Consider the following 27396-nt stretch of genomic DNA (forward strand, 5'->3'; position numbering starts at 1 on the left):
AGTTCCAGAGTGCAGGTGGAAGGCCAGCATGGAAGAGCTAAGAAGTCTGGGGTGGCATGTGGAAGGGTGGGTACAAGGAGGTCAGGGCCCAGTGCTCGGCCCAGGGCGGAAAGAGAGGGGCCAGGCAGAGCTGCAAGAGCAAGGAAAGATGAAGGGGTCACAGGCAGGGCCCCCAAGAGGTCAAGGGCAGGTAGGATGGGTATGGAGACTTGACTTGACAGGGCTCCAGGAATAAAGTTGAGAAGAGACCCCAAAATGAAACCTTAACACTTTTTTTTTTTTTTTTTTTTTCTTGAGACTGAGTCTCACTCTGTTGCTCAGGCTGGAGTGCAGTGGTGAGATCTTGGCTCACTGCAACTTTTCTGCCTCCTGGGTTCAAGCAATTCTTCTGCCTCAGCCTCCTGAGTAGCTGGGACTACAGGTGCACGCCACCACGCCCAGCTAATTTTTTTTTTTTTTTTTTTAGCAGAGACAGGGTTTCACCATGTTGGCCAGACTGGTCTCGAACTCCTGACCTCAGGTGATCTGCCCACTTTGGCCTCCCAAAGTGCTGGCTGGGATTAGATGCGTGAGCCACTGTGCCCGGCCCTGAGTGTTTGTTTTTGAGGCAGGATCTTGCTCTGTCGCCCAGGCTGGAGTGCAGGGTGCAATCTCAGCTCACTGCAGTCTCGATCTTCTGGGCTCAAGCGACCCTCCCGACCCAGCCTCCTGAGTAGCTGGGACCACAGGCGGTGCCACCACGCCGGATTAATTTTTGTATTTTTAGTAGAGACGGGGGGTGCGGGGGGGTCTTGCTATGCTGCGCAGGCTGGCCTCGAACTCGTGAGCTCAAGCGATCCTCCCGCCTGGAGCCTCCCAAAGCACTGGGATTACAGTCGTGAGCCACAGCGCCCGCGGACCCCGCTCAAATCCTAAACCTTGGCCGCCCGTCATCTCCTACAGAGGCGAAATCAGGCACCCACCGTGGCCGCGAGCATGACAGCGTCCAGCTCTACCTTGTCCACATGTCCACAGAAGATGGAGCTGAGGAGGCTGACGAGAAAGATCACCAACTGTGCAAGAAGCTGCCGAGGAGCGAAAAGCAAGGCGCGTTCACAGCCGCCCTCGCGCCCGAAGCCCGCGTCCCCTACTCCCTGACCCCCCGCCCCCCACACCCCCAACTCCCCAACCCCCACAGTGCGGCGGCTGCTCCGGACGCCGCACTCACCACCCGGCCCGCGAGCGCCGCCAGCTCGGCCGCATCCCGCCGCAGGTCTGGGGGCAGCGCGCCCCGCAGACACCGCAGACGGTCGCTCCAGCCCGGGGCCCGAGGCCGCTGGGGGGCGGCCGCGGGGAGCTCAGCGGGGACGGGGGGCGTCCGCGGCCGCGGGTGCCTCCATGCGGGCGCAGGGAGCGGCGGCGCCGGTATGGGACCGCAGTGCGGGGACAGCGGGGGGCAGTCCGGCCCCACCCAACCCCGCCCCTCCCGCCCGGACCCGAGCCGGACCCCCAGGGCCACTGTCTGCCCGCAGAACCCTGGGGGAGGGGGCCGGGAGGAGGTAGGGGGTCAGGAGGGCACTTGGGGGCTGATGAAGGGGGCTCGTGAAAGGGGTCCATGCGGGGAAGGACCCCTTGTGTGCTTTTGTATGACAGGAGTTTTTATCAGGAGAGTTTGCAGTCTGGTTGGAAGAGCAAAATGCCTTGGGGGTGGGCAGACAGGACGGAGCTGGTAATTCCATCCTCCCCCGCCGAGCTCGGGTCTGGCACTTTCTGAGATGCTTCTCCTGGCCTGGGCTTGAGGCCAGTTCAGGTATTTCGGGGAGAGGAGGGGTCCTGGCTGGCTGGGACCCCAACTTTCCTGCGCCTGGCGTCCTGAGTGGTCTCCTGCCAGCGACTGCTGTGGCTGATGGTTAAAGGAACCTCCTCTCATCCCCAGGGGTTCCTCCCCAACCTGGCAAGGGGAATGGCAGGGGGTGCTGGGTGGGGGGACCTCTGCAGTGGCTGCCCCCTGCCCCCAGGCCCAGCCCCGAGGGCCACAGTGCAAGCCTTTATCTGCCTCCCTGGAGAATGGACCACATGGCCCCAAGAACAAGGCACCAAGGGTAGAGAGGTAACCTGAAGGTTACCCCAACCAAAATCAGCAGTTGGGTGTTTTTTTACTCAAAGTAGGTAACTTTTTTGTTATTTCAGGAAAACGCCATGTCTAGAGCATTATGTGAAAAATGTGCAGGCAAATCTCGATTTAGTGTTTTATTTGGGAAGAAAGAATCGCAGTTCAGGGCATCCATGCAGACCAGGTGGTCCTCGGTATGTCCTAGCAACACAGAGAAGGCTGGAGGTTTCATCAAAACAAATGTCAGTATTGCTATTTGAGAAAGTTGATTGGCACCAGGAAGGGTCCTGGGAGCTGGCCAGCTACAATCGGTAAGCAACCGGGCAGGCAAAATTAGTCCTAGAGCTTCAGCAATTATCTCGGCGGTTATGGATAAAGCTGGTCCCAGCTTACAGCAGGCAGTTTCAGCAGCTGGATGTGCGGAAAATTACATTACTAGATTAATGTTATATGCCCGGGGTGCTTTTATCCCCTGCTTCCTGACTTACAGTTGGGTGTGATAAGAATGACTCAGTTTGGTATAATCCACTTTCACAGCACTGCATTTACTTAGTATGTCCTGAGGCTTGCTGAATCAACGGTGTGGACCGCACCCCAGGAAGCCTTAAGGCAGTAGGATTACTACTTACGCTAAAGACTTTATTAAAATTTTGTCCTCTGGCTAGGCGTGGTGGCTCACGCCTATAATCCCAACACTTTGGGAGGGCAAGATGGAAGGATTGCTTGATCCCAGGAATTTGAGACCAGCCTGGGAAACAAAAGGCTAGACCCCGTCTCTACAAAAAATAAAGAATTAGCTAGGCATGGTGGCACACGCCTGTGGTCTCAGCTACTCAGGAGGCTGAGGTGGAAGGATCACTTGAGCCCAGGAGGTTGAGGCTGCGGGAGGTCAGGCACACACCCCTACCAGGAATTATTAGTCTTTGTTTGGATTTCCACAGCTCCAAAGATTACTCAACTGTTTTTCAGTGCCCACAGGGCCTAGATTTAGACCTCAAATGAAGATTAACAAATGCCAGCTGGGCATAGTGGCATACCCCTGTAGTCGCAGTTACTCTGGTGGCTGATGCAGGAGGACTGCTTGGAGCCCAGGAGGTGGAGGCTGCAGTGAGCGATGATGACACCACTGCACGCCAGCCTGCGTGATAGAGCAAGACCTCTGTCTATTAAAAAATAATAATAAACCAGAACAAATGCCATTTGCCCAGCGAATAGTAATCTAAGACCTAAGGAAAGATATATTGTAAAATATATTTTAAATAATTCAGGCAGTAGGAATTCTTAGTTTTATGGGTTTGTGTCTAAAGCCATAGGCTGATGCAGTTAGCACAGTGGTCCTTGCTTCAGATAATCGTGGATGAATAGTTACTCATGTATCTTTCAGACACTGTCTTGGGCCAGAATACAGCTTGTCACCTTAGTTCCTTGCTTTTTTTTTTTTTTTAAATGTATCTTTGCATTCCAAATCTTCGAAATCCATGAGCGCACCTGAATGACATTAACTGAAAGGAAATTGTCACTGCTGGGCCTGTATCCGTGTGTAAGCTCAAAAGCATCCCCACTTGACCTGACTTTGCCTCCTGCGACATCACTGAATTCTGACATATAATCTCACTAAAATCCCCACCAGCAAGATTAAGAAGACCCCCAGGAGCAGAAGGCCTCGCCGCAGCACCAGCTGTTTCCTGGACAACTTCGCGCTGTCCCGTGGATGGACGGTCGGAGGTTGTGCTTGGTGCATCTGCTGATCCGACTGACTCTCGCCTGTCTTTTCAGCATCGTTCATTAAAATTCCTTCATGGTTTTCAGGGCACCCTGGGAGGAAAAAGTAATTTAGTAGCTCACAAGGGATTTTTTTTTTCCTTTGTACAAAGGGCTATGCATAAAAGGAATACTGAGAGAAATTAATTCAGTAAGCAATTGAATAAGATTGGCCATCCCACTTCCCACTGAGCATAAGTGGGTGGATGTTAGGAATATAGCAGCATCCTCATAGTTCTGAAAGAAAATCATATGGGGCGGGGTACAGTGGCTCATGCCTCTAATCCCAGAACTTTGGGAGGCTAAGACGGGCAGATCGCTTGAGCCCAGGAAGTCAAGGCTGCAGTGAATCATGATCACACCACTGCACTCCAGCCTGGGCAACAGAGAAAGACCCTGTCTCAGAAAAGAAAGAAAAGAAAAAGAAAATCATTTTGAACAGAACTGTACCAGCTCACACTTAACAAATTGCTTGCCTTGGTCGGACAGTTCTGGGTGCTCCTCAACCCTAACGTCTGTTGTATGAAGTAAGTGCCATTGTTCGGCCGGGTGAGGTGGCTCACATCTGTAATCCCAGTACTTTCCGAGGCAGGCGGATCACTTGAGGTCAGGAGTTCAAGACAGGCCTGGCCAACGTGGTGAAACCCTGTCTTTACTAAAAATAACAAACGTTAGCCAGGCGTGGTGACGCACGCCTGTAATCCCAGCTATTTGGGAGGCTGAGGCAGGAGAATCATTTAACCGTGGGAGGCAGAGGTTGCAGTGAGCCGAGACTGCATCACTGCACTCCAGCCTGGACAACAGAGTGAGACTTATCTCAAAACAAAACAACAAAAAAACAATAAAAAAACACACAAGTGCTATTGTTATGTGGATTTCACGAATGGGGAAACTGGCAACAGATGTTGATCCAGGAAAACATGGGCCAACCCTTGCCTGAAGATCATTGTCGAATCTGAATAAAACAAATTAAATATCATCTTGAAGGCATCGGAATGCAAACAATGTAATGAAGAGTCACCAGGGCAAGATCCAGGAGACGAAGGAGCCCAGAGGGGCCGCCCAGCCTCTGGGACTGCTTCAGATCAGAGAGTTCATTCAGATCAGAGAGATCAGAGGATGCAGGTCAGACAGATCTGCACCCCGACCACATGACTGAGACATTGAGCAGGGCTTTGGGGACTTGGGTACCTACCAAGAATCAGGCCCTGGCAAACCTATCTGTAGTTGAGCTTGGAACCCTGAAGGGCTACATCCACGAATGAAGGATGAACCAGGCCGGGCGCAGTGGCTGGTGCCTGTAATCCCAGCACTTTGGGAGGCCAAGAAGGGTGGATCACTTGAGGTCAGGAGTTTGAGACCAGCCTGGCCAACATGGTGAAACGCTGTCTTTACTAAAAATACAAAAAGTAGCCAGGTGTGGTGGCACACACCTGTAATCCCAGCTACTTGGGAGGCTGAGGCACAAGAACCACTTGAACCCAGGGGGCTGAGGTTGCAGTGAGCCAGAATCATCCCACTCCACTTCCAGCTACTCAGGAGGCTGAGGCAGCAGGAGAATCGCTTGAACCCGGGAGGTGGAGGTTGCAGTGAGCTGAGATTGCACCACTGCACTGCAGCCTGGGACAATGCAAGACTCCTCAGAAAGAAAAAAGATGAACCCCAGAAAAAGTAAACCAGGCCTCACACTGGCTGCAGCACACCTCAGGTCAGCTGGGTGCTCCAGAAAACTCCCATTTCCAAGACTGCCCTAGACTGCTGGTCACCCCCAGTGTCCAACAAAAGAAAATCCTCTCTGAAGATAGACGACATTCTTTCAGGCTCAAATTACTTCTACAGAAAATTTTCAAATATAAAGTCTGCAACATAATCAAAGATAACCAGGCCAGGTGTGGTGGCTCATGCCTGTAATCCCACTGCTTTGGGAGGCCAAGGCAGGAGGATTGCTGGAGGCCAAGGCAGGAGGATTGCTTGAGCCCAAGAAGTGGAGGCTGCAGTGAGCTATCATCGTACCTCTGCACACCAGCCTGGGCAACAGGGCGAGACCCTCTCTGTATTAAAAAAATTTTTTTTTCTTTAATTGAAACTTTAAAGAAATTGATTAAAATCAAAGATACTCAGATACACAGCACGGGAGCCTAGACAACATGCAGAGACACAATTGACCACTGACTGCAAATTAGCCATTCTGTGAAGTCAGTGTTTAAATTATAAAGGAGCAAGGATTACTGTGAGTGGGTGGCTAACTGCCTAAGGGGCCAAGAATGGGGGAGGGGGGAATTCCTCAATTGACTGAAGAAAACCATAACCACAATTGCATGATGTGCAGCAGAAGCAAAGGTCAGAGCAACAACCTGTTTTAAAGCCCACAAGTGTCTGCCTGATGAGCAGCAGGAGCCCCATTAAAACAAACGAATGTCAGTTTCCAAGCTAGGATAGCAGCACAGTACCTCCAAGTGTTGGAAATGCCTGCAAAGTGCTTGCGGAAGTACCACACATTAGGGGAGGAACTGGGGACATTTTCATCTGTATAGGTCCCAGTTAGTATACTGCAGTATACTAATGTGTGGAATTAAAGCAAATAAACTTTAAGTCAGTTTACCTTGAATTGGGTGTTACTTGACTTCATCACGTGTTTCTGAAACATTATTGCCCTATTTAAATGGGAGCTCATGGCAGCAAATCTAGCTGTGTCTCACTAACAGCCCCTCCAGTCCCACCTAGACGGGCCTGCAAGGGCTGAGGGAGTCATATCATACCTGGGTGAGGCAGATCCTGCGCGAGAGCAGAATTCCCACTCTGAGCCACGTTTACTTTCAAATTGGCATGTACCTGAGCCTGGAAAATGAAACTCAGTCAGTTCATCGGGCTTCATGATGGTGTTAATAAGGTATTTTACTTGACCACCTGGTTTAGGAAAAGCCAAGCCACTTTCCCTAATTGGCATGTGTAGCTGAAGCTCCTCTCATTCACCGGTCATCTTTCGTAAAGACTGAAATGGGGCCAGGCTCAGTGGCTCACTCACACTTGTAATCCCAGCACTTTGGGAGGCTGAGGAGGGAGGATTGCTTGAGCTCAGGAACTCAAGGCCAGCCTGTGCAACACAGCAAGACCCCATTTCAACTAAAAAATTAAAAAACAAACAAACAAAAGCCAGGCACGGTGGTGCATGTCTGATTCCCAACTGCTTGGGAGGCTGAGACGGTAGGATGATGTGAGCCCAGAAGGTTGAGACTCCAGCAGGCTGTGATCCTGCCACTATAGTCCGGCCTGGGTGACAGGGTGAGACCCTGTCTCTTAAGATTGAAATGGGGTCCATGAGGGGGAAGGTGGGATGGGAAGAGTACAGAGTGAAGGAGGTGGACAAGACAAGAGAGGGACCAAGATCACTACTTTATCTCTTTTCTCTTCCTTTTTTTTTTTTTTTTTTTTACAGAGTCTCGCTCTGTTACCAGACAGGCTAGAGTGCAATGGCACGATCTCGGCTTACTGCAACGTCCGCTTCTTGGGTTCAAGCGATTCTCCTGCCTCAGCCTCCCAAGTAGCTGGGACTTCAGATGCCCGCCACCACACTTGGCTCATTTTTGTATTTTTAGTATAGATGGGGTTTCATGATGTTGGCCAGGCTGGTCTTGATCTCTTGACCTCGTGATCCACCTGCCTCAGCCTCCCAGAGTGCTGGGATTACAGGTGTAAACCACCATGCCCGGCTCTCTTTTTTCTTTAAAAAATTTTTTTATTTGTAGAGACAGGGTCTCACTCCATCACCCAGGCTGGTGTGTAGTGAGCGGTGCAATCACAGCTCACTGCAGCCTCGAACTCCTGGGCTTAAGCAATCTTCCCGCCTCAGCCTCCTGAGTAGCTGGTACTACAGGCATAAGCCACCCGTACCTCGACTCATCTCATTTTTCTATCACCTCTTTCTAGACCTCACATTGACCCTAGAAAGCTGAAGGGAAGGATGCACCAAGTATCTTCACAAAACATCTGGGGATCATAAAAACATCAGGATGACTTTGATGCATCCCACCTTTCTCTTCCGTTCTAATTCTTGTCCTGACATTGGATTTTCCTGCACAAGGGGAACAGCCTGGCATGGGAGACAAGGAAGAAAGGAACCTCCTGTTTTTCTGGGAGTGGATAAAGCTGGGGTTATCTGGCCCTTCACATCTGAATTGTCTAGTGAAAACAACAAGAAAAATAGTATTCATGATATAAAAATAAAGAAAATGAGAAAAGAACTTTCCAAAATGAAAAAGGGAGAGCCGGATCAGAGCCTATTTTTCTAGGAAAGGAACCAGGACAGAATGAACATAGTTACCTGCTGACAGGCTTTTTCCCAATTTAGCTGAATAATAAAGCCTAGAAAACACACAGCTTGAAAGACTGTACAGATGATGATCCCTGACCACAGACCTAGAAATAGAAATATTTAATAGAGGTTAATTCCACAGAAAACCAGCTGCCCCTGGGGAGTATGTTTTGCCTATCTCACTTCTGTCAGCCATACTGAACTTCTGCTTTCATGGCCGACGTAGAGCCCACAGTGGGCCAGAGACCTCTACCCTGCTCCTTCTTGGGCTTCCAGAAGGTTCCGGAAGGTTCTAGAAATCACAGTACTCCCTGAGGCCTCCTCCAAAAGGGCCATCTCTTGTGGTTCAGGATTTCAAAACAAATATTCGGAGGATTTTTTTGGCCATACTGACTATAATGCTTGAGTATTAAGAAAAATGTCAGTTATAAGAAAATTAAAATTTCCCAGGACCAACTACTTCTGCCCTATTTTCCTCAAAAAAGGGGACTAACATTAAAAAAAAAAAAAAAAGCAGAAATCACTAGCTATGTAAATTAATAATGTTCCCTGCCTCAGAGTTCCTACCAGACCTTGGACCTTAACTTGCTTCTGACAGACTTTGCTGGAAGCTCCCAGAGGAGGGCTGTGCACCCAGAGATGACTAGAGAACAGCAAAGGCAGGCCTGGTGGGCACAGGTGGTGGGAAAAGCCCCATGGATCTCAAAGCACCACACAGGACACAGTGGGAGACGCCAGGTGAGGAGGGTTTTTGGTCAACAGTAAACTCATGGCAGAACCAAAAGCGCCAACAATAACCAAGAGACAAGGGCCTGACCATAATAAAAACAGACCTATTTTGGGTTCTGCCCCACAACAGACAGCCCAAGAAACCACCCCTCTCTACAATAAACCCAGGAAGCCAGCCTGCCCTAAATCAGACTTGCAGGAAGCAAGATGGCTGCCTCCGGTGACAATCCAGGAAGCTAACCAGTAAATTCTGTAACGATTGGCCCCAAATGGTCAGGACTTGATTAGCAACTGACAGCTTCTCTAACTTTGGTCCGCATTTCCAACTTAGAACCAACCAGAGAAAGTAAGATACATCCCCCTAACCAATCACACGGAGGCCTATTCCTAGTCAGCCCTCTCCAGCATCCCCAGATCAAGTCTCAGGGCACACCTGCAGCCTCCCCTTTTATCCACTGGGATGCTTTCCCACTCCTTTGCCTGCCTTTGAGTCTCTGCCCAAATACAAGTGGTGGCAGCCAACACCCTGGCTGAGAATATGCCTTTGCTTGTCTTGCTTGGTTGGTCCTGCTTTATTTCCACAGCTGTCCAGATCCATGTAAGGTTTAAGGTGGCTAGTCTGGGTTCCTGGTTTACTGATTAGGTACAAGGTTGACAGCTCTGTTTCTTGGTACCAGTCACATTTTTTCAGGTATGACTAGCTTGCCCTTTTGTTTGCTTTTTAGAGGCAGGGTCTTGCTCTGTTGCCCAGGCTGGAGAGCAGTGGCGTGACTACAGCTCGCTGCAGCCTCAAACTCCTAGACTCAAGTGATCCTCCCGCCTTGGCCTCCCAAAGCACTAGGATTATAGGTATGAGTGCACCCAGCCTAGCCTGCTCTTAGAATAGTATAGTTGGTGTCACCTGCTAGTCATATAAAAAATTATCAAAAGGAAGCTACTGGCTTCCTCTTTCAAATCCAGTGTTCTCAGTGCATAGAAACTACAAGCTCACCCAAACCATCTTAAACAGAAAATAACTAGCAAACTCCAGCTATAATTTGGAAGTTATGAATTAGATTTCTAGTAGTTTAGCATAGATCATTTAAAGATTTCTATTTGATCCAACCTAGGAACCCAAAGTAGGATGAATATTAGAATCCCATGGGCAAGGCCCAGGAATTTACATATTTAAAAGTCTCCCAGGGATTCTGAGGGTCATTATGATTTTCTGGGGTTGCTTCTGAGACCCTGCAGAATTCTGATGCTCTCCTACACCCTGTATAGGTATACTGCATACCATACTACAGGAAACACAAGATTCAAATCCAGTTCGTACCATACTTTCTTCTAACAGGTGGGTGGAAGGATTGACTACAGTCTTCTCATAGAGCCCTCACATCCCCAGGGCCCCCATCATTTCTTTTCAGTGATTCTCAACTTCTACTTTGCATATTTAGTTTTTTTGTTTTTTGTTTTTGAGATAGAGTCTCACTCTGTCACCCAGGCTAAAGTACAGTGGTGCCATCTTGGCTCACTGCAACCTCTGCCTCCAGCATTCAAGCGATTCTCATATCTCAGCCTCCCGAGTAGCTGGGACTACAGGTGCACACCACCACATCTGGCTCATATTTGTATTTTTAGTAGAGATGGGGTTTTGCCATGTTGGCCAGGTTGGTCTTAAACTCCTGACCTCAAGTAATCTGCCAATTCAGCCTTCCAAAGTGCTGGGATTACAGGCATGAGCCATTGTGCTCTGCCTGTAATCCCAAATATATTTACTTAACAAAATATACTGAGGCTCATCCCTCAGTATATTTTGTTAAGTGAATAGGTGAGCCAAGGACAGCACTTGGGATATGGATAGATTTATATTTAAAAGCAGATTCCTCATGCCTGTAATCCCGGATACTTGGGAGGCCAAAGTGGGAGGATCACTTGAGGCAAGGAATTTGAGACCCGCCTGGGCAACATAGCAAGACCCCATCTGTAAAAATGAACAAGAGAATAAAGTAGATTCCTCTTCTAAAAAAATTGAAGTCATAGACGTAGAGAATAGCATGATGGTTACCAGAGACTGGTGGCAGGGAGGGGAGGATGTGGGAACAGGAAGTTGTTAAGACACAAAGTTTCTGATAAACAGGAAGAATAAGTTTTGAGGTCAATTGCACAGCAGGGTGACCATAGTCAATGTACATTTTGAATCAACTAATTTCAAATGCCTTACCATAAAAAAGAAGTGAGGTGATAAGTACATTAATTAGCTTGATCTAATCATTCCACATTTATACATATATCAAAACACCACACTGTACCCCATAAATGCATACGATTTGTCAATTTAAAATGTAAAAGACATAAAAAAGAATTAAAAGTATTTCCTTAATATTTTATACTGATTGCATGTTACAATAATATTTTGTCTATATTGTGTTACATGAAATACATTGCTTTAAAAATAAAAATAGATTCTTATAATATTTGCATTAGCTATCCAATTGGCAAATCCAGAGTATGAATCATACCAGAAACTCAGCTAAATAATTTTCTGCACTATCATGCAAGCCCATTGAACTCTGCACTGGCAATTCTATTCTTTGAACAACTCCTGTATTTTTAATTAAAATATTATTGAACTTGAGAAAAATGTACCACCTAAAGGAACACACTGAACTGTAAGTTCCCCAGAGGTATCAGGTGACTTCTCACCACCTCAGAACCTGCCAAGTACGGATGGGTCAAAACAAGCCACGCTTTACATCAGTCACTGCTCACCCCGAAGATAATGTCCAACTTTTCATATCATCATTTATTAACTGCCAATATATTCGGAATTATTATTTTAGAAATCAAAGCTGGGCAGTCATTTATTTCCACACTTTTAGAAATGATTAGCTCTGGTAATTTCAGATGCTGTGGATTAAGCTTTTTCTTCCAAATGTGGGAAGGTGCTCGGGTCCACCGCCTTCCTTCTGTGCTGTTCACGTTGACCACGTGCATGCCCTTGTGGGGAGACCCACAGACACACAGCTGAGGCCGTACAGGGAGGGAGGTGGAGACTGCGGAGTGCGATGGGGGTGATGAGGAGGGCACTGGCCACCCGATGCCCTCCAAGGATCCAGCCACGCTGCCTGGTGAACGCACAGGGCGCTGCTTTAGGATGTACAGTGCCACTGTGAGTGCTGACCCTGTGGCACCCCATGCATGCAGGACAGACCACCTATGACGGCCTCCACCCTGCAGACTCACCCTCAGGGGCTCACACGCTGTCTAAAGAACAGCATGGAACATGCAAAAGGGACGCTTCCGAATGCTTCTTCAGCGGTCCCTGCTGTCACCCCCTTTGGAGAAGTGAGGGCTGGATGACTCAGAACAGGAGGTGAATAGAAAGGGCATCTGAGCTCAAGTTTGTCCGAGTGGAAGACTGCCTGCAGGGGTGGGAGGGGAGGACCACGGAGTCTTGGGGCCCTGGCTAGAGCTGGAGGCCACTTCCTGAACATCCTCTAAGCTCTCTGACAAAACACAGAATGGACGTGAGCGAGCTCCCAAATTTCAGAGGTGGGCCTCAGTAAAAGGCCTGTGTGCTCTGACGGTCATTTCCTGGGCTGGTGAGCAGCTAAGCCCTGCCTGCACAGGTTAGAGCTTACCCATCACTCCAAGTTTGGTTGCAAACATCAGCGCGATCCCAACGGGGAGGCCCACCACATAGTACCCAACGGCATTCACGACGGCTCCCACCTTCTGATTTCCACTCCCCCTCAGAACGCCACCGCTTGTGCACTGCAGGCAGAGAGCATCCCATCAGTGCCAACGAAGCCAGTTCTCCTGAAACACGCCCATCTCCTGAGCACTTCATATTCTGTAGGACTCTGACTCTAAAATCCATGATAAGATGACAGCATCCTTCTAAACGAATATGATAATAATATTCAATCTTCCTACCTACCCTGGCCCCTCCTCGCAGCTGAAATTTACCACCATCAGAAGAAATTCATAGATCAAAACAGTGCTTAGGGGACTGCTACATAATACTTACAGCAAGCGCTTCAAAGAGGTGGGAAACAGCATAAATTGGAACCACCTGAGCCACCAGATTAATGATGTCTCTGTTAGGAAAATAAAGCACATGTTGATTAGGAGCCAAAGTGGAGAAAGAAGTATATAGCTTTCTGGCAGGTGCAGTGGCTCATGCCTATAATCTCAGCACTCTGGGAAGCCGAGGCAGGCAGATCACCTGAGGTCAGGAGTCTGAGACCAGCCTGGCCAATACAGCAAAACTCCATCTCTACTAAAATATAAAGGGAACCGGGCCTGGTGGCGAGCACCTGTAATCCCAGCTACTCAGGAGGTTGCAGCAGGAGAACTGCTTGAACCTGGGAGGCAGAGGTTGCAGTGAGCAGAGATCACACCACTGCACTCCAGCCTGGGTGATAGAGTAAGACTGTATACTTGTAAAATATATATATATTATAAATATATATATTTATAATATATAAATAAATTTTTATATATATTTATAAATATATAAATATATATCTTAAAAGTATACATTAAAAATATATATTTATTAATATATAAATATATATCTTAAAAGTATACATTAAAAATATATATTTATTAATATATAATATAAATTATATAATATATAATATATATTTAATATATATATTTTAAAAAGCATATAGCTTTCTGCATGTAACACACATGTGCATGCATTGCCGCCAGCAGCCTAGTCAGGGACAGTTCTCCTGTTGCTGGGCCCATAGAGGAAACTAACTGCATGTTGTATCTCATGACTTTTAGGAAAAATACAAAGCACCACACTCTTGACTTCAGGAGATATGTTTCAAGACCCCCGGTGGATACCTGAAATAGCAGAGAGGACTGAACCCTAAATACACCGTGCTTTTCCTATACACTCATACCTACAATAAGGTTAGTTCATAAGTTCTGCACAGTAAGAAAGTAACAGCAGTAGGAACAAAGTGGATCATAACCACACGCCAGCATCGCTGCTCTTGTGCTTTGGGGCTCTTACCCGCACTGTGATCCCAGTGCAGTCAACCTGAAATAACCATCGGGTGGAAGCACACGCAGCATGGAGATGCTGGACAGAGGGATGATTTCACGTCCCAGGTGGGGTGTGAGATTTCCTCCTAATACTCATAACAGCATGCAATTGAAAACTTGTGAATTGTTTATTTCTAGAATTTTCCACTTAAGATTTTCAGACCAAAATTGACTGCAGGTGACTAAACCCTAGAAAGCAAAACCAAGGACAAGAAGGGGCTGCTGCATAGACCACTTAGTCAGTGTAGACAAATTAAGTGATTTGGTGACACCCCTCCCCCGTGCCCCACCAGCAACAACAAAAAGAAGTTTGGCTGGGCACAATGGCATACTCTTATCATCCCGGCAAGTTTGGATGCTATGCTTATCCTTCTTTTAAGATGATGCCACAGGCCAAGCCTGACTGTGCCTCTCAGTGAGCCTGAGTGAAACACTACAGAGTAAGAATTAAGTTCCCCCTACAGAACCAAGGTTGGTAAGAGCCATAGATATATTCTGCAGAGATATCCTTGGTTCCTAGAAATACAACTCCTAAAGCTAGAGACTTGGATTCTAATGCCTACACATGAAGGGAGACAGAAAAATGCTGCCCCTCACCTGGGGAAGCAAGAAATTCACAACACCCTTCAAGTGAGTTTGGTCACTCCGAAATAGAACCTAGAACACTGCCTGGCAATAAATATTTGTTTAATTAATAAATAAGAAATCCAGCACTGGGCCAGGCGCCGTGGCTCCCGCCTGTAATCCCAGCACTTTGGGAGGCTGAGGTGGGCGGATCACCTGAGTTTGGGAGTTCAAGACCAGCCTGACCAACATGGAGAAACCCCGTCCCTACTAAAAATACAAAATCAGCCAGGCATGGTGGCACATGCCTATCATCCCAGCTACTCAGGAGACTGAGGCAGGAGGATCGCGTGAACCCGGGAGGTGGGGGTTGTGGTGAGCCAAGATCGCACCACTGCACTCCAGCCTGGGCAACAAGAGCAAAACTCCATCTCAAAAAAAAAAAAAAGCAATCCAGCACTGAACAACATGATCAGTTCCTCCTCATCAAAAAGAAGAGAAATATAGTTATTTTATTAAAATTATATTTTTTGAATAGGTAACATGCACATGGTCAAAAAACGGAACAATATGAACAAGATAGTGAGGAAAGTCTCACTGCGATGCCCTTCCAGGCTGCTTACTACCAGTCCTGCTCCTCCAGGTGACAATTCTTAGCACTTTTCATGTTTGTCTAGAATCTATGAAAATATAAGCAAATACAAATGTATATTCTTAATTTTCCTTTTTATATTCCATCATTTCACATGCAGCATTCTCTGTATGATGTTCTGTACTTTGCTTTTTCCACCTGAGATATTATATTCACTTTGCTTTTTTGAGACAGGGTCTCACTGTCGCCCAGGCTGGAGTGGAGTGGTGAAATCATGGCTCACGGCAGCCTCAATCTCTCCAGCTCAAGTGATCCTCCCACCTCAGCCTCTCGAGTAGCGAGGACTACAGGTGAGCGCCACCATGCTCAGCTAAATTTTATTTTTTGTAGAGATGGGGTTTCGCCATGTTGCCCAGGCTGGTCTCAAACTCCTGGGCACAAGTGATCCTTTTGCCTCAGTCTCCAAAGTGTTGGGAGACTGAGCCACAGCGCCTGGTCTATATTCACTTTTACATTTCACCAAAGTATATTCTTTTCAATGTGCTGCTGAATTCTAATAATATTTTACTTTGGATTTTTAAATTGATATTAATACATAAGAGTGATCTGTGATTTTCTTTCTTTTTTAGGTGCAAACTTTGTCAGATTTTGGTACCCATGTTATATTTGCTTCACAAACAGAATACAAATTTTTGTTTTTCTGTGCTCTGAAATTTTCTATGATTTATGTACGTTCGCAATTCCCTATGTTTTGAAGATTTTATAAAATTATCCTTTGGAACCTTCTGGGGTTATGTTTTTGGCATTTTAAAATCGCTTTCACTTATTTCTCATCAGGAAATCAGTTTACTTAGACCTTCTATCTTTTCTAGGGTACATACTGATCAATTATGTCCCTAGAAAATGATCTGTTTATTCCAGGTTTTTAGATTTCCTTGAAAAAAGTTGTGCAAAGTGTCTTTTAGGATTTTTTTAAATGATTGTGTTTAGTAGTGCCACCCCCTTCATTTGTTAGAGGGGCCTTTTCCCGGCCCTGTGACTAAGTTAGGTAGAGTCACCTCTGTTTCACCGATTCTACCAGGTTGGGTTGATCCCGGCCACCTTACAAGTAATTTGATTCTTGAGTTTCCAATGTTTCCCTGTCTCATCAGCTCTATGGTTTGTGGGCCTCTTGTTTTTCATTCTTTACCTGCTGTGGACAGATTCAGTGTCCAACTTCTACCAAATTCCTACTGAAACCATCTGTCTATCCTGGTCCTCATAAAGTTCATCCCAGCCGGGCGTAGTGGCTCACGCCTGTAATCCAAGCACTTTGGAGGCCAAGGCGGGCGGATCACCTGAGGTCGGGAGTTCAAGACCAGCCTGACCAACATGGTGAAACCCCGTCTTAAAAAAAAAAAAAAAAAAAAAGGGCGGGCGCGGTGGCTCAAGACTGTAATCCCAGCACTTTGGGAGGCCGAGGCGGGTGGATCACGAGGTCAAGAGATCGAGACCATCCTGGTCAACATGGTGAAACCCCGTCTCTACTAAAAAAAATACAAAACATTAGCTGGGCATGGTGGCGCGTGCCTGTAATCCCAGCTACTCGGGAGGTTGAGGCAGGAGAATTGCCTGAACCCAGGAGGCGGAGGTTGCGGTGAGCCGAGATAAAGTTCATCCCGATTCCCTTTGTGAGAAAAGCCAAGTATTTACCGTCACCTTCCCCACTCATTCTGAGTGAGGGATCTACAAACATCTTTTTTTTTTTTTTTTGAGATGGAATCTCACTCTGTTGCCCAGGCTGGAGTGCAGTGGCATGATCTCAGCTCACTGCACCCTCCATCTCCCAGGTTCAAGTAATTCTCCTCCCTCGGCCCCCTGAGTAGCTGGCATTGCAGATGTGTCTCACCATGCCTGGCTAAATTTTTTGTATTTTTAGTAGAGACAGGGTTTCCCCATGTTGACCAGCTGGCCTTGAACTCCTGAACTCAAGTGATCCAGCCGCCTCAGCCTCCCAAAATGCTGGCATTATAGGCGTGAGCCACCGCTCCTGGCCTAAACATCTATTTTCCCATAACAAAACAGCTGAAGCTGAAAAATGAAAACCTACCATCTGAAGTCAAAGGACAAATGTGTGAAGGATAAGCCATGAAGTTAGTTCTGTCCACTCTGCCAGCTTCCTGAATCCATGAAGGCAAAGTCAATTTGCATTTTGTAACTGCTGATAAAGGCGTCCCAAATAAGAAGTATCCCCACAAAGTTTCTATATAGTCAGAATGTAAACACTAGCATCACTGATGAAGGAAAAAATTCTGCAGAGCAGAGGGGACTTATCCAAGAATTCCTCAGTCATCAATCTGAGAATGTGACTTTTGAGACAGCTCACTGGCGAGATTTTAACTTCAATTCAGTTTGCCATATTATGCAACTACTACACACCAGGCAGTTTGGCAGATACTAAGAAACGAAGAGGATTCTTATCATTGGAAACAAAATAATTAACTGAAAATGTAATTAACTGTACTGAAAAGGAGTTTCCACCTTTAAAACATGACCACCAGAAGCATAAAATCATCACCAGTGCCCATTGGTTGGCATGGTAGACTATGGAAACCAGTTCCTACACTGAATATGTTTTTCCCAAGTAACATCAGTGGAGCCGCTGATCTGCTGCAACAACCACAGGCAGCCCCCCTGTGATAGCATCTATCCAACTTAACCATTTCTTTTTTTTTTCCTTTTTTTTGGGACAGAGTCTCACTCTCATCACCCAGGCTGGAGTGCAGTGGCATGACCTCACCTCACTGCAACCTCTGCCTCCTGGGTTCAAGCGATTCTCCAGTCTCAGCCTCCTGAGTAGCTGGGATTACAGGCACCCGCCACCACACTCGGCTAAGTTCTGTATTTTTAGTAGACATGGGGTTTTGCCATGTTGGCTAGGCTGGTCTTGAACTCCTGACCTCAGGTGTTCTGCCCTTCTTGGCCTCCCAAAGTGCCAGGATTACAGGCGAGAGCCACTGTGCCCCACCGGAACCATTTCTTTATCACAGATTTCATTTTTCAAGAAAACCCCAGCACTCACCGGTCAGTAGTGAAAATGTACCCCACGTGATCCTTACAGCTTAACAGCAGGACACTGAAGCCTACAGCAAAGAGCACTGAAGGTGAAAACGGCAGAAGAAACAACATGGTCAGAGAGAGATCCACAGGAAGCGGGGGAGCCTGGGGTTTACATGCAGAGACTGCACCGGGAGCCTCAGGTGAAGGGGTCTCCGCACCTGTGATGAGCAGGGAAACCGTGGAGGACTTCCGTGCCTGCTCCATGTTTCCAGCCCCCAGAGCAGTTCCCACCCGGACACTGGCAGCCACGCTGAAGCCTGCAGGAACCTAAAACGAAAAAGAAACCTGCAACAACGCAACTGCAGCGTGAGAACACATGCAAAGAAGCAGTCTCATGCCCCACACCTGGTGGGAACACTTGGTCCTAAAAGTTTTGAAAAGACCAATCTGCAACATCCCCTTTGTCTAGCTGGAAGCCCCCAGGCTACGGTGGAAACTGAGCCCAGGTGATGATGCTTAGCACAGATGGGGCTTTTCTGCAGAGCTTCCAACCTCTGCCACATGGGGATGCTGCACATTCTTCCTCTGGGAGTAGGGGGATGCACTGACTCACCAGCAGCCCAGGCTTGTGTCTGGTTTGTTTGTTTGTTTGTTTTAAATAGGGACAGACTCCAGGTGTGGTGTCTCATGCCTATAATCCCAGCACTTTCAGGGGCTGAGGTGGATGAATCACTTGAGGTCAGGAATTTGAGACAAGGCTGGTTAACATGGTGAAACCCCATCTCTACTAAAAAATGCAAGAATCAGCTGGGCACAGTGGCACACACCTGTAATCCCAGCTACTCGGCAGGCTGAGGCAGGAAAAGTGCTTGAACCTGGGAGGCGAAGGTTGCAATGAGCTGGGATAGTACCACTATACTCCAGCCTGGGCAACAGAGTGAAACTCCAACTCAAAATAAATGAAATAAAATAAGTAGGGACAGGGTCTCACTCTGTCCCTCAGGCTGGAGTGCAGTGGCACAATCATAGCTCACTACCACCTCAACCTCCAGAGCTCAAACGATCCTGCAACCTCAGCCTCTCAAGTAGCTGGGATCACAGGCATGCGCCACCACACATGGCATGGTGTCTGTCCTGAGAGATCATCCAGGGATTCAGTTTAGAAGACAGGAGTGGTGGGCCGGGCGCGGTGGCTCAAGCCTGTAATCCCAGCACTTTGGGAGGCCGAGGCGGGTGGATCACGAGGTCAAGAGAACGAGACCATCCTGGTCAACATGGTGAAACCCCGTCTCTACCAAAAATACAAAAAATTAGCTGGGCATGGTGGCGTGTGCCTGTAATCCCAGCTACTCAGGAGGCTGAGGCAGGAGAATTGCCTGAACCCGGGAGGCGGAGGTTGCGGTGAGCCGAGAGCGCGCCATTGCACTCCAGCCGGGGTAACAGGAAAAAACCCCCGCCTCTAACAGATAAAACAAAAAAAAAAGAAGACAGGAGTGGTATTAAAGGAACTGCGGGGAAGCAGCCCTGCCTTGTGGTTAGGGATCAGGATTGTGAAGCCATATTGCTTAGGTTCAAATCCCAGCACGCCACTTATCAGCTACATCACCCTGAGCAAGATACTTACCCTCTCTAAACCTCCAGAGTTTTGTTTTATCTGTAAAAGGGGTTGAATCATAGAATCTATATCATTGGGTTATTGTGGGAATTTAATAAGTCCGTACATGCTAACTGCTTAGAAGAAGCATGTAGGAATTGCTCAATAAAGATTTACCATTATTATTTATAAAGTTAGCACTTGAAAAATCAATATTAATAAGGAAAAATGAGTCCTCACTTGTTGAAACACGAACATTGCCTTGGGATCAGAACGACTAATGACCAGCTTAAAGAAAATCTGACATAGGTTGGGGAATAAAAAAGTAATAAAAGACTGAGTCTCTGCCTAGAAATTCACAAGTAGGAACAAACATAGCGATCGCCTGACAGATTCTTTATTTATTACAAAAGGAAAGGCAGTAACTTGACAGCAGACACCTGGCAGGCACCACCTTAACCAAGAAATCAAAGTTAATCCTGGCAGGGTGCAGTGGCTCATGCCTGTACTCCCAGCACGTTGGAAGGCTAAGGTGGGAGGACTGCTTGAGCCCAGGAGTTTGAGATCAGCCTGGGCAATGTAACAAGACCAAAATTTTTTTTAAAAATTAGCTGGGAAAGGCCAGGCGCGGTGGCTCACACCTATAATCCCAGCACTTTGGGAGGCCGAGGCAGGTGGATCACGAGGTCAAGAGATCGAGACCATCCTGGTCAACATGGTGAAACCCCGTCTCTACTAAAAATACAAAAATTAGCTGGGCATGGTGGTGCATGCCTGTAGTCCCAGCTACTCGGGAGGCTAAGGCAGAATTGCCTGAACCCAGGAGGCGGAGGTTGCGGTGAGCTGAGATTGCGCCACTGCACTCCAGCATGGGTAACAAGAGCAAAACTCCATCTAAAAAAAAAAAAAAAATTAGCTGGGAGTGGTGCTACACACCTGGAGTACCAGCTACTCAGGAGGCTAAGTGAGAGGATTGCTTGAGCCCAGGAGGTCGAGACTATAGTAAGCCAAGATCATGCCACTGTTAACAGCCTGAGCGACAGAGCAAGATGCTGTCTCAAAGAAAACAAAAACAAAAACAACACCACCCCCAACTAAAAAGGTCACATCACCAACACCGAGACAGATCAACATCACGTGCCTCCTGATACAGTGCACTAAGAAGGTCACAGCATCACTTCCGTAGCTTTCTTGCCCAAAACGGACAATCTAAATCTATTTATAAGGAAACATCAGCTGTACCACATAGAGTGAACTTCTACAGATAATGGCCTATGTTCTTCAAAAATGCCAAGGTCAAGAAAGATGAAGGAATAATGAAGATCTGTTCCAGATTAAAGGACACTAAAGAGACGTGACACTAGGGAAACTTAGTGATACAGGACATCACCAGAGCAATTGGTATTGTTTTGTCCTGACTGTATTGGTATTGTATTTGGACATGGACTGTGTAGATAGATCAGAAAGAACAAATGGGGCAAAATGTGAACAACCGGTAAATCTGAGGAAAGGACATACATCTTTCTGTTGATTAAGAAGAAATATAAGTGTAAATTCTTACAAGCCTATTGGAAAGTATATGGAAAGACATGCAAAAGACATAAAGTCATACTTTTGTTTCACTTTTATGAATCTTAAAGAAATAGTCAGACAAGTATATAAAGACATTTGTCCTAGAATATTCCTTGAAGAGCTGTCAATATTGAAACGTTGGAAATAGGAAATTGATTTTAAAAGTACACCACGTATAGTGGAATTCTATATACCATTAAGCATTTTGACTTATAGTTAATGAATTTACTCAAATATAAAATGCCAATAAAATATTAAAAGTGAAGTAAAATATCCATGTTAAAAAACTCTGCCAAGGATAGGAAAACAAAAACGACCATAGGTCTGCAAGAGAATAATTATTTATTTATTTATTTATTTATTTTTGAGACGGAGTTTCGCTCTCGTTACCCAGGCTGGAGTGCAATGGCGCGATCTCGGCTCACCGCAACCTCCACCTCCTGGGTTCAGGCAATTCTCCTGCCTCAGCCTCCTGAGTAGCTGGGATTACAGGCACACGCCACCATGCCCAGCGAATTTTTTGTATTTTTAGTAGAGACAGGGTTTCACCGTGTTGACCAGGATGGTCTCGATCTCTTGACCTCGTGATCCACCCGCCTCGGCCTCCCAAAGTGCTGGGATTACAGGCTTGAGCCACCGCGCCCGGCCGAGAATAATTCTCTAAAAAAAAACAGGAAATGTGTACTCTCTGTACTTTTAAAACACAACCAGGATCACAGGGAAAAAACCTAAGTGTTACCACTGCAAAAAATGCCAAGCGCATTTTCTGGGTTGAGTTTTTCCCCACATTACAATCTCCCTTTTCTGTTTTTATGTTTTAAAAATGGTACGTGCTTCCTTCAGAATCTCCAGTTGATGTTTTCAGGAAAACGAAGTCAAAGGAAAGCTTCCTAATGACTGGTGTTCCCTATGATCGAAAAAGTCTGACTCATACTCCACTGTATGCATAGAACTCATTTTGTTTATCTCTCCATCCACCCATGGACACACAGGTTGCTTCCACATTTTGTCTCCTGTTATGCTCCTGTGAACATAGTTAACACATATCCCTTTAAGCCAGGCACGGTGTCTCACGCCTGCAATCCCAACACTTTGGGAGGCCAAGGGGGCGCAGATCACCGGAGGTCAGGAGTTCGAGACCAGCCTGACCAACATGGTGAAACTCTGTCTCTACTAAAAATACAAAATTAGCAGGATGTGGTGGCGTGCGCCTATAATCCCAGCTACTTGGGAGGCTGAGGCAGGAGAAACTCTTGAACACTGGAGGCAGAGGTTGCAGTGAGCCAAGATCATGCCATTTTACTTCAGCCTGGGCAACAAGAGTGAGACTCCATCTCAAAAAAAAAAAAAAAAAAAATCCCTTTAAGACCCTGCTTTCAGTTCTTTTGGGGATCTACCTAGGAGTGGCCATGCTGTGTTTTCAGAGGCTTCAGAACCAGGCAGGAGCAGACATGGTGGCACACGCAGAGTGGTATTTATGGTCATATACCCAGTCTCATCCCTCTGCTAAGCAACCCACATGGCCCCTCAAGGCATTTGTGTTGTGGCAACTGAAAAAGATTCTAAAAATATGGAAACAAAGGGAAGATTCGGCTGGGAACTGCGTTAGGAGACGGAGAAGCAGCAGATCATGAGCAGTCTCTGTCCAGCCCCCTTCAGTTCCCAGGGAAGATCCAGCCATAGCAGAGGTACCCTCCCATGCTCAAGGATGGGACTGGACTTTTGTCCATCATTTTACCAACCATTCACGTACTGCCTGTGCTCACCCATCGACTCTTTCAGATACCGAGCAAGGAAACGCCTGGCACCTCCCCACGGCTGGCCCCCGCTGCTTACCATGTACACAATGATGGCCAGTTCATACACGATGGACTGAGCGCCCAGCTCCACCATGCCGAGGATGCCTGGTGAAGAGAGACAGCTGTCGCCTTGCACTCAGACAGGGCCCCCGGGTTCCCACCAGTCACCGCCATCCATCCTCATACGGACCGCTGAGGAAGCTCCCGACCTCATAGGCCCACCACTCCATGCACAGCATCAGCATGCTGGGGACGGCCAGGCGGAGGAAGGAGGCCCAGTCCTGCAGGCACTCGAGTGACCAGCCTGCGGGCGGGACACACACATGTGCAGTGGATCTGGCCATCAGGCCGGAACTCAACCCGACAAAACCCACGTCCCAGTTGGAAGACAAAAGGCAGTCGTTACCTCCCCATGTCGCTTGATGCAGTTTTTTCCCAAGGATGTAGAGAAAGAGGAGTAGAGCCAGGGTGTACTGGGAAATCAAATTCGCCAGTGCGGAGCCTCTGGAAAGAACAGTCCCAGTGAGAGGGAGGTACCCTCCTGCGCCTCTCCCTGCCCCACCCAGTGAGGAGGGGAGATTCAGCCCCTGCTGTGCTGTCCTCAGCAGGCCCTGAGGTCTTCTTCCCGGAGCAGCATCACCCTCCCTCCCTGGCAGTGCTTCCCACAGTGGTGCAAGAAACAGCCACGCATGGACACAAGAACCAGCGGAAGGGCCCGCTGTTCTCCCTCCTGGAAAAACCACATGCAAGCCATCCCTTCTCCCTGTCCCGAGAGTGTGTTAGACTCACATCACCCCAAGATGCAGTTGATGGAGAAACAGATAGTTGGCGAGGGCATTGACAAGGTTGGCTGCAACTCCAGTCACGATCTGGGGCAGTACAATTTCCTGGAACAAGGACACCGCATGCCACCCTTGAGATCCACAGAACAGGACGGCCTTTCTGCCAGCCAAGCACACGCCAGGCTCCAGCCGGCCCGCTCAGCAGGTGTCACAGGCATAGCAGGGGGCCTGGACTGGGAAGGCCCTTTCTCTGCCTTCTCTCTTGGAGGCATAAAGTGTGGAGCTCTGGCCACAGAGAGACACAGGCAAACCATATATAATAACAGGGATGGAAGCAGAGAAATGGCTTGTTTCCAACAGGGCAAGGACTGGCAGGGCCTCAAAGGGTCAACAAGCCATCTTTGACCCTGGACTATAGGAGAAAACGAAAATTTTCTTGACCAAAATAGAAATTCAGAAAGTTGACCTAAGATCTTGAAGAACCCAGAGTTTCATTCTAGAGTATGGAACGGATTCCAGCATATCTAATTCTCAAAAGTACAGCGACGGGAGAAGCATTCAGACTATTTGGTGTCTCAGAGGAAGGCGGGGCGTGAAAATAAAATTACATCAGACCAAGGAAGTAAACCTCTGTCCCGCCACGCATCAGGATGGAATAACAGAGACAGATAAAGTCAGTGCAAAGGGAAGAGGAAGCATCCTTTCTCCCAAGGCCACGCTGTCCCCACAAAGTGACATTACTCCCCTATTGGAATGACAAGTGCTTTCTGACTCATTGAGAAACTTTGTTCTCTAAAATCGTTGAAATCAGCCAGGCCTGGTGGCTCACGCCTGTAATCCCAGCACTTTGGGAGGCCAAGGCAGGTGGATCACGATGTCAGGAGATCAAGACCATCCTCAATAACATGGTGAAACCCCATCTCTACCAAAAATACAAAAAATTAGCCAGGCGTGGTGGCGCTTTGATCTCAGCTACTCAGGAGGCTGGGGCAGGAGAATCGCTTGAACTTGGGAGGCGGAGGTTACGGTGAGCTGAGATCGTGCCACAGCACTCCAGCCTGGGTGACAGAGCAACAACCCATCTCAAAAAAAAAAAAAAAAAATCCCTGAAATCAGACTGTTCAGAAACATTGCTGTTTGAAATCAGATCAGGAAAAAGAAAACATCCCACTCTTGCCTAGAGGCTCAGTATCACTTTAATATAAAAAGTAGCCTCGATTTCCAACCCAGGCCCAGAGCTTCATGGGAGTTCCTGGATGTGACATTCTACATCTGTCCACCTTCGATATCCTTCTAACATTGGGTTTACAAAGGAGGAGCACCAGGTCCATGTCACAGCCCAGACCTATGCTGGGCCCCTCCCTCACAGATCTGCTCAGCACCTATGAAACCATGGTGTCGTTTAAATGTCACTTGAACCTCACCCTTCTTCAGCCCTTTATAATAACTCTTCCTTTGGTGAGGCATCCCACGGCCCCTCTGGTCTCTCTCAGTGTGACAGCTTGGTAAACCCAACTGCAAACCCACTGGCCTGCAGGTCTGTCTCTGGTGGTCTCAGGCTGATGGGGCCCGGCCTTGCGTGGCCACATATTTATGGGGAGACACTAGTTAGTTTTTAGCAAGGGAATTAGTGGTCAGATTTACTCTTCAGGCAGATGGCAGTGGATGGAGACGGGTTAAAGTCCTCTGAAATGACACAGAGGACAAACGACAAGAAATGAATTCAGGGCCGAGTGTGGTGGTTCACGCCTGTAATCCCAGCACTTTGGGAGGCCAAAGCGGGTGGATCACCTGAGGACAGGAGTTTGAGACCAGCCTGGCCAATGTGGTGAAAACCCATCTCTACAAAACATGCAAAAACTAGCCAGGTGCGGTGGCACACATCTGTAGTCCCAGCTGCTCAGGAGGGCTGAGGCAGGAGAATCGCTTGCACCCAGGAGGTGGAGGTTACAGTGAGCTGAGATCGTGTCACTGCACTCCAGCCTGGGTGACAGTGAGATCCCGTCTTGAAAGAAGGGAAGGAAGGGAGGGAGGGAGGAAGGAAGGAAAGAAGAAAGGAAGGAAGGAAGGAAGGAAGGAAGGGAGGGAGGGAGGGAGGGAGGGAGGGGGGGAGGGAGGAAATTCAGGTGGTGGCATGGAGGATTGGAAGAGCAGGCAGAAGCTTAGGACCAGGTGACTGACCAGGTGTGGGAGGGAAGGATGGAGCTGAGGGTGTGACAGGGAGGACAGGTTACTGAGAGTGAAAATGGCCGAGGCCACGCAATTCCACCCATTGCCACAGAATGCAAGAAGGCAGAGGAGCAGGCCTGTGGGAGGACAAGAGGAGGAGGCCAAGCCTGCAACATGCAGCATCTGCATGCCCAGTGGAATGACCTTCTCCTCCTCCTGCAGCTTCCAGACCTGCAGGCTCTCTTCCCGCCCCCTGCCCTTCCCGGGGCATTCACTTTCTCCAGACTCCCAGATGCTTCTCTTTGGTTCTACGCCCAGCTAATGGTCAGCCTGTCTTCCTAGGGAAGGGCCCCAGGGCAGAAACTCCTTCCACCCTGCGGCCGGACAGCCCCTGCCATTTCTACAGAACCCAGCCACCATCCTATCCCCACTGCTCCCACAGAGCAAAGCCTTTCTTCATCATAGACCCTCACCATCGTTTGTTTGGATGATGTCTGTAACTCTTGCCTCTTCCTCTGCCAATATTAGTTAATTTCCCAGAACTAAATGCCCCAGCAGAGGACACAAGCCTGGCGCGTGCTGACCCATGGCCAGCCTACCTCTCGATGCCATCATCTCACTCTGTCCCCTACCACCGCCGTGGCCTAACGAGACTCTGCCGTCCCGGCCCCTAGGAACAAGCTCACTGCCCCTCTGTCTGGGATGCCCTGCCTTCCTTCCCGACCTTGGAAACCCCACGTGTCCTCTGTAACCTTGCTCCCAACCGCGCTCAGCTTGTGGCTCCTACTTTCAGGCCTTTCCCTGTGCCCCGGAGAACCGGAGAGAAGACTTTCACACGCACTGTCCTCAGTAGGCCACATCAGACCCTGAGCTTAGGGCCATTGCAATTGTTGGAGGACTGAGTCTGGGAGGAGGCCCTGCCTTGCGACGGCATCCCCTGCCTTAGACAAGCATCTAGACGGAAAGGAGACCGCCCAGAGCCGGATGAGATGCACAGGTTTCCTTCTTTCTAGTCTACACCTGTTTCTGACATGTCATTCTAACACTAATAGGGATTCCAAATGTTCTTGTTTTGTTGATAGAGTAAAATCCTGCCTGGGTGCAGTAGCTCATACCTATAATCCCAGCAATTTGGGAGACTGAGGCAGGAAGATTGCTTGAGTTCAGGAGTTCGAAACCAGCGTGGACAACATAGCAAGACCCCATATCTACTTTAAAAACATTATTTTTTTTTGAGACGGAGTCTCACTCTGCCACCAGGCTGGAGTGCAGTGGTACAATCTCGCTCAATGCAACCTCACCTCCTGGGTTCAAGTGATTCTCCTGCCTCAGCCTCCCCCGAGTA

At 48.0% G+C, this 27396-nt stretch overlaps 1 protein-coding gene across 2 annotated transcripts in view; it reads right to left on the bottom strand.

Annotated features, from left to right (window-relative positions):
- Positions 1–2216: 2216 nt before the first annotated feature.
- The window catches only part of SLC47A1 (solute carrier family 47 member 1), a 42573-nt gene continuing 17393 nt past the window's right edge, over positions 2217–27396 (bottom strand). The window contains exons 7-17 of one of the 2 annotated variants that reach the window (XM_032269217.1): positions 23890–23987; positions 23507–23604; positions 23291–23404; positions 23138–23205; positions 18354–18462; positions 18158–18233; positions 12907–12976; positions 12518–12650; positions 8175–8269; positions 6613–6691; positions 2217–3907 (exon numbers count right to left, since the gene is read on the bottom strand). In XM_032269217.1, coding sequence (XP_032125108.1) covers positions 3681–3907; positions 6613–6691; positions 8175–8269; positions 12518–12650; positions 12907–12976; positions 18158–18233; positions 18354–18462; positions 23138–23205; positions 23291–23404; positions 23507–23604; positions 23890–23987 — 1167 coding nt within the window. In that variant the 3' untranslated portion in view covers positions 2217–3680. The remainder of the gene's footprint in view (positions 3908–6612; positions 6692–8174; positions 8270–12517; positions 12651–12906; positions 12977–18157; positions 18234–18353; positions 18463–23137; positions 23206–23290; positions 23405–23506; positions 23605–23889; positions 23988–27396) is intronic. The other variant, XM_032269218.1, reaches the window with a different exon arrangement.

This window comes from Sapajus apella, unplaced genomic scaffold (genome assembly GCF_009761245.1).
Source record: "Sapajus apella isolate SASKATOON/1434 unplaced genomic scaffold, GSC_monkey_1.0 scaffold189, whole genome shotgun sequence".
NCBI lineage: Eukaryota > Metazoa > Chordata > Mammalia > Primates > Cebidae > Sapajus > Sapajus apella.